The following is a 7,681-nucleotide window of genomic DNA, read 5'->3' as shown; positions in this document are numbered from 1 at the left end:
TCATTCATATTGCTTCCGCCGTGCCGTATCACAGAGACGGCTAGAAGAAGTCGTACATTATCCACCAGTCCGGTAGCAACATCGATACAAATAGTCTACCTAGAAAGATCAACCGGAATTGTCAACTTACCTGGCAACATCAATCAACTTTACTAGTCAGAAACATCGACGGAAATTGTCTATGACAGGGATATGCGCAACATCAATCAGAGTTTGCCCATTCAATTGTAGCAAGTGACCAAGAAAAAAAAATAGCAAGTGATGTAACTAGATAATAACAACTTCACAACTTAAATGACCAGGTAATTAATGACTAATATTTAGTTCCAGTTGTAAAGGTTGACATCAAACTGAACATTCAAAATAGCTCATTCGGTTCTTCATTTTTTCAAAATCTTCACCTTTGAAAAGGTCATCTTCGTGTGGGTTGCAATATTTTTGAAATTGAGTGCACTGCTAAATAAGTTATCTCCAGCATTTCCTAGAAGCCTCCCAACAACCCTTGTTAATTAAGGCTGATATATCTTCAATGCGTTTCAGAGGATGATGCTTCACAGGAAATAAAAATAAAAATACAAATTAAAAGATTTGTGATCGCGAAGTTTGTGCCGGCTAAGGAATGGTGTGTGCATATATATGGGTACCCTAAGCATTAAAATAACCAAACTCATAAACCATGGCTCTGCAAGTTCTCTTAAAGTTTCAGTGTTTTGTCTTGTTACTGTGGATATACATAGCATCTGCTAAATACCGATCACTGGTTCCCAAGTAATAACCAAGCCTGGTTGCCGAAGTCACTGCGGGAATGTTAGCATACCCTATCCGTTCGGTATTGGTCCTGGTTGTTTCTTAGACGATTATTTCGAAATACGTTGCGATGAGAGTCTCCTCAATTCCACCAAGCCAGTTTATGGCAAAAACTTAAATATCTCAAATATATCAATACTCGACGGAGATATGATAACCGAAATCTTCATAGCCAGCGATTGTCCAGATAGGGAATCTCCTAATTTATTCTCGACAGCTTACTTGGGAAAATTCACCTTCTCTAATACAAAAAACAGGTTCGTTGGTATGGGTTGCAATACCTGGGCGTATCTAAAACCAGATGGTAATAGATCTATTAGTGCCGGATGTTTGTCAGTCTGTGATAAAATAGAAGATAGCACTGATGGGTCTTGCAATGGTGTCGGTTGTTGCCAGGCCTCCGTCCCAGCTGGACTTCAAAATTTAAACTACAGTGTTGGAAGCATGTCTAATACCGGTAGAACTTTGAGTTTCAATCCATGTAGTTATGCCTTTTTATTGAAGAAAAATCATTTAAATTTTCTTCGTCGTATTTCATGGATTTCAAAAATAATGGAACCGGAACTGTTCCAGTGGTGATTGAATGGACCGTTGGTTTCCAGACATGCAATGAAGCTAAAAGAAACTCGACGTTTTATGCCTGTGGACCTAACACTGACTGTACAGTACCTGCAGGCGATAGTACTCAAGGTTATCGGTGTAACTGTAAAAATGGCTATAGAGGAAATCCTTATCTGAACAGCAGTACTGCTGGTGGATGTCAAGGCAATATTTACAGATTTCTTCTGCTAGTAATGAAATGAAACTACAATTGCAGTATATTGAACTGACTCTTCTTTTTGGCGGGACAGGTATCGATGAATGTAACGAGCTAGAGGTATGTAAGGGAGATAGAGGTAGTTGCAAAAACACAGAAGGAAGCTACAACTGTTCTTGCAACAAGGGATATAGTATTGATATCAGAAATAATATTACAGATTGCTTTCTCGAGAGTCAGAGCGATCTTCCCGAGAGTCGGAGTACTCAGAATAATAATAACGTCAACAAGATTGTTGTTGGTAAGTGCTAGCAGTGATTTTGAATGGCATCTTACACTAATAGTATGAATGAACTATAAAAACCTTAGATTAAATTAGATTGTATGATCACTGTGGTTTTCTAGCGGAAATGTTGTGGTATTACAATTATAATTTTGAATCCTACTAGCATATTGCAGACGCGGGATATCTATTAAGTTCTCTTGTATTGCTTGCAGGGGCCTGCCTTAGCTTATTTATTCTACTTGTGAGTCTTGTGACTGGCTTCTGGATATAATGGGGATACAGGAAAAAAAAGCACATGGAACTCAAGGAGGAATTCTTCAAAAAAATGGTGGTTTGATTTTAAACCTAAAAATGAAATTGGTCAAATTAATTTGGTCTTGTTGGAAAGCTAAGTAATCCCTCCTTAACCTAAAAATGATAGGAGAAATTATGGGGGTTTGTAGCTCTATCAAAGAGTCTCTACAAAACAGGACAAAACAGGATATCACAGCACATGTTCATAAGTTTTCAGTTTTGAAAGTCCCTAATAGAAAATGCATTAGGGGATGGAATTCAGCAAATTTGGTCTCTTTATAAAGCCTAGGAAACCCTCCTCAACATAAAAATGATAAGCAATAATGAGTTTGATAGGCTGAGAATTTGATTACATTTTTTTCAGAAATTTCAGGTTCTTTTCACAAACATGTGATGGGCTGAGAACTTGATTGAATTAAAAACCATTCACAATCTTCGGAAATCATTCTTACACATTTAGATTTACAGGCAATTTAATTCAATTCATTTAACAACCATTTGAAAGCTGCATCCTATCTTAATTGGACTAAATTTCACGTGATGGAAAAAACTCCCAGAACATTGCACTCCCAAATAAGTAAGCCTTTGAATTGGGATTTCTAGTCCACAAGCCTATTTTAATTTCTTTATTCTCAACATCAAAGAAAAGTTAAAGAAGAAGTAGTAATTAAATGGCACTAAAATTCTATCAGTATTCCAATAATAATCATATGTAGTTTGACTTCTAACTACAACATCGACCTGTGTCTATGCACTCTCATTGGCGGTAACCTACTTCGATGCTGTTAAGAAGCGAATTCCTGGCAATTTCACAATGACTGAATGAGATTTAGTACTGTGGCAGTGTAATAGGCTTAAACACGCTCAGTATTATCTTCTAGGTATACCCATCAGCGGGCTTAATAATCAAAGCCTTGGGCCAAAACAGTTCTATCCTGTAGTTTGTTATCGTTTGGGTATACTGTTATTTGCTGAACGTGCACAATGTTCAAGATGTAACAGGCGAATGGATATAAATGGAGATCATGCTTTGCATTGGGCTAGTGATGTTGGCCTCAAATTCCGACATGATTTGGTTCGTGATGTTCTTGCGGATATATGTTACACGACGGGTGTGCCAGCACGCAAAGAAGTGGCGTTAGGTTTCTTGTCTGATGATGGTAGTGCTTTACTTCCATTCGATATCCTAGTCTACAATTAGGAAAGCAGTCAAGATGTTTGTATGGATGTTACGGGAGTCTCGCCTTTCACAGGAGGTGGTGTGAGTGCCTTCACCCCTAGGCAGGCTATTTCCAAGGCTGTGATGCGTAAGCGCAACAAATATTTGGAAAAATGTGTTGAACATGGGTATGGGCTCGATGTGCTTGCTTTCACTATCTTAGGTGACTTGGGCGAAGATACAACGACCTTTTTGAAGAGGCTGAAGAATTGTTTAGTTAACAATGATGCTGCTAGTGGTTTAGGCAGTTTTATTTTTCATAAAGTGGGTGTTGGTATTCAAAAGGGTGTTGGTGCATAACTTGTAGCTAGGTTACCAACTCATCCATTGTACACATAATAATTTTATTAAAAAAATATTAAAAAAAATTACGATCAAAATTTGAAGGACAAAATAAATAATATAACTAAAGGAAAATCGAAGAAAAATGTTAGAAAAAGTCTCATCGAACCTTTGAAATTCGTAAGTAGGGTTTACTCCTCTTCTCCTTCATCTCTAATTTGTTGTATGCGGGGTATGTGAGATGAGTGAGAAAGAGAGAGAAAAAAAGAAAAGAAAACAGACAAGAAGCTCGGAAACAAAGAATATTTGCTCCAAAAATAAGCAACTTTTTGACTTATAACAGTCGTTTTCATATTGCATCTTCAAACTGACTTTCGACTTTTTAATTTTTAAAAGTCGAAAAGTTACTTTTAAACTAATATCCAAACGACCTATTATTAAATTATTGAAGCAATACTATTATAAAAAGAAAAAACTTGGAATATATACAAAAGTTGGTCTGTTCTGGATCCTCGTTTTCAAATGTAAGCCTCTTTTTTATTTCTTATAAATCTAGGACAATCAAAGGATTTCATCAGAATCCGTTATCTCAGTCAATTTCTCGTGTTAACTAGTCAATATCTCGCCAAAATCTCGTATAGAGAGATCTCGTGAAGGTGTTAAGATTACTAAATTACCCTTTCTGTACGTCTGTCAGTAGCACAGTTAATCTTGTCCAGGTGTGTCGATCTGAATGCCTAATCTAAGATCGCTGAAATCACGAAGATAATTGAACGGCTAAGATGGACATCCATAGGAATTAACGTCACATGTATTGGTCTCAAAATCAGTAATCTGAGATATCTAGATCTCAGAGAAATTAGATGGTCTACATGCTTAGATGGTTAGATGATACGGGGGAAAACCCATCTAATAGCAGAAGAGATAGAGAGAGCGGGATAGATTCTCCTTTTCTTCTTCCTTTTTCTCTATGGTTCTCTCTTGTTCATCTAAATCAATTTTTTCTTCTGCTAAAATCGAGAGACAACTGGGGGATTTTTATCAAATCAAACCTAATTAACGTTAATCGTGGTTGTTTATAAGAGATTGAATCATTGGATTAAAGATTTAGTGGTAGTGAAGGTGACGAGGCGCAAAAGACAGTTTAAAGAGAGGTTTGTCAGAAACCCACTTCTGTTTTTAATGATTTTTATCAGGTTGTTAGAATGTTATAGTTATTGGGTTTTGGTGATGAATTTGGATCAGTTGTAGAGCAGACTCAATTTCTAAAAGAAAAATAAGGTGTAACAGAGATGAATTCATCGTTTAATGGTAGTATAAATGAAATTTAAGGAACAAAATTAATTAGTGGAAATGGTTCAGTAATTGTGTCTACAAAGGAGGAGGTTATGGTGGTAGCAGAAGGTGTTATACAGATAAGTTATTAATCTAGTGGTAGAATATAAAGGTGTGGTTTGAGTGTTTGGGATAGATTAGGAAGCTGGGTTGATGTTAAATTTGGAATTCAATGCAGGGAAGGAGATACAGGGGGTTCACGAATCACCAGCAACTGCATTTCATGAATCACCAGCAAGGTGTTTGAGAAAATGCGTGAGAGACAAGTTCTTCCTGAGTTGAAATCTCCGCACAGCAGCTGCAGACAAGGTAATTTTTTTTTGAAATTGTATCGATAATGAGCTTTTTCATTGATAGTGTAATCTGATATAAACTTAAGGTGGTCATTTAGTCAATACTAGCACTACTTGATGAGGCATAAGGCATAAAAATGAATGAATTTTCTCCCCTGCTTTACGTACGTTTTCCTGAACGAAAAAGAATAAACCGATAAGATGGAACTAAGTTTTGACTTTAAATTATTTATAATCAGTATATATCCTATGATGGTATATGAGTGCGAAGGAATGGATACTTCTTTCTACTTCAATTTATTTTGAGACAATAGATTCAACAACGCACTTATCTAATAGTTCGGCAACTCTGGGAAAACAAGGAACTAAATCGGTGGATGTACTGTTACATTCCAATCAAGTATTGTTTCTGTGAGTCGCTTAATTTCAGTTGAAGTAGTCGTAGTTGTTAGCTAGTAATGCTTTGAATAAGTAGTAGTGGTAGTTAGTAGTGTTCCTAATTTTTAGGAAGTCTCCTATTATGGTGGGACTATAACTTTGGTTGTGCGACATATAATCCCAGTCTGTTCTCAAGAGAAGCATCAATGAATTTCTATTAAAAATATTATGTTGTTGGAGGATTGAGTCCCTCGAAGAACTCATTTATCTTTACTTTTAATTATCATATTTCAGATCTTTATATTTCAGTCTACAGTTTACAGGTACCCAATCTCCGAACTGTAACATTTGGTATCAGAGCCAGGTTTGTCTCCGGATGATGAAGCAAAGAAAGCATCAAAGGACCATGAGATACCATTCGAAACTTTTATGGAGAAATGGAAAAACTCAATTGCAAATAAGTTGAATGTGTTGATTGAGCAGTTTCAAAAGTTTATGGAACTACAAACTAATCAGAAGGCCGAATGTTCTACAAATGTAAAACGAACATCAGGTGCTCGACCAATTACTGGAGGTAGAATTCCTCAAAATTTTTGTTTCTGAAGCTCTTAGACCTGCATGAGTAGTATTAGATTTTCCTTGTTTTGTGATAGGAGAAGATCCAACTATATATATTTGTAAGGCAGAGCAATGGTTCAAACTCCATGAAACTCCACTAGTAGACCAAGTTCCTTTGGTAGGGTTCCACCTCGAAGGAGATGCACAGTTTTGGTACCATCTATTGAAACAAGAGATTATCTATATTTCTTGGGATGAGTATAAGGAGAACTTGTATGTTAGATTTGGTCCAAATCAATACATGGATTTCTTCGGGGAGTTGTCAAAGCTAAGACAGACCACCACCGTTCAGGACTTCCGTATCAAGTTTGAAAAATTGTTGGCTAAGGCAAGGCCAATACCTTAAATTCAGCAGGTCGGTATGTTTACTAGTGGTTTGTTTCCTAATATTCGTACTGATGTTCAAGCAAACAAACCCACTACCCTTGCATATGCCATTAGTCTAGCACGTCTCTATGAGACTAGAGATGAATCACATATGAAACAGACACCTAGTTATTCAAAAATCAATCAAGTGCCTCGTCATTCTACTACCCAAAATACTACAGTTAACATACAAAATTCAGTAAGCACCATTGTGAGGAGAATGACTACTGATGAGCTTAATGAGCGAAGAAGACAAGAAATTTGTTTTAGGTGTAATCAGAAATTTGGGCCTGGTCACTGCTGCAAGAAATTATTCATGATTCAAGCTTATATTGAAGATAGTGATGATGATATTGAAATGGAAATCGAAGTTGATAATGTTGTCGACCAAAATGATGAGACACCTGAAATTTCCTTGCACGCAATTGTTGGAACTCTAGCACCTCAGACCATGTGAGTGCAAGGTAGTATCTGTAATAAGGCTATCACAGTACTCATAGATTCTGGAAGTACTCACAATTTTATAAGTGAAAGGGTAGCGCAGAAGGTGGGATTGCGGCCTGTTTCAGTGGTCGATTGGAGGAGATGGTGGCATCAGGTGAGAAGCTAATCAGTTTTGGTAAGTGTTTCCAAACCCTATTAAGCTTACAAGGATTTCCTATGCTAGTTGATTTTTATGTTTTACCTCTGGAGGGTTGTGATGCTGTCTTGGGAACTCAATGGCTGAGTACACTAGGACTCAAACTGCATATGCGAATCAATGTGGATGGAAATGAGGTAATTCTGCAAGGGTTATCGACACCGGAAAATGTGGTGGTTAATGATGTGAAAATCCAACATGTTGCAAGTAAGAAGAGGGAAGGCCTTTCTTTGCAATTATATTCGTTAACAGCTGCACCAACTAATTCTTTGCATCGTCCTAATGCACAAGTACATGGGATTCTTGTTAAATATCATAGGGTGCTAGATCAAACTCAAGGACTTCCTCCTAAACGTGAACAAGATCATAAGATTTCGTTCTACCATGGACAAGGACCTGTCTCTAT

General features: G+C 37.0%; 1 protein-coding gene and 1 long non-coding RNA gene across 3 annotated transcripts; both read left to right on the top strand.

The window, feature by feature from the left end:
• The first annotated feature begins 406 nt into the window (after positions 1-406).
• On the top strand, positions 407-3,690 carry LOC113342705 (wall-associated receptor kinase 2-like). Of its 2 annotated transcripts, XR_003356789.1 has the most exons (5): positions 407-1,264; positions 1,381-1,572; positions 1,659-1,865; positions 2,063-2,178; positions 3,147-3,690. XR_003356789.1 is itself a non-coding variant. In XM_026587159.1 (4 exons), the coding sequence occupies exons 1-4, from the start codon at positions 958-960 to the stop codon at positions 2,119-2,121; spliced, it is 765 nt and encodes a 254-aa protein (XP_026442944.1). In that variant the 5' UTR covers positions 408-957; the 3' UTR covers positions 2,122-3,690. The 2 variants fall into 2 exon arrangements, 1 of the variants encoding a protein (XP_026442944.1); XM_026587159.1 differs by having other exon boundaries at positions 408-1,264; positions 2,063-3,690.
• A 932-nt stretch (positions 3,691-4,622) lies between these two features.
• LOC113342712 lies at positions 4,623-7,681 on the top strand. The gene is made up of 3 exons (XR_003356796.1): positions 4,623-4,799; positions 5,159-5,289; positions 5,968-7,681. It is a non-coding gene; the product is annotated as an uncharacterized LOC113342712 (long non-coding RNA).

Source organism: Papaver somniferum, unplaced genomic scaffold (genome assembly GCF_003573695.1).
Source record: "Papaver somniferum cultivar HN1 unplaced genomic scaffold, ASM357369v1 unplaced-scaffold_46, whole genome shotgun sequence".
Taxonomy (NCBI): domain Eukaryota; kingdom Viridiplantae; phylum Streptophyta; class Magnoliopsida; order Ranunculales; family Papaveraceae; genus Papaver; species Papaver somniferum.
This window is presented reverse-complemented; position numbering and strand designations above follow the sequence as displayed.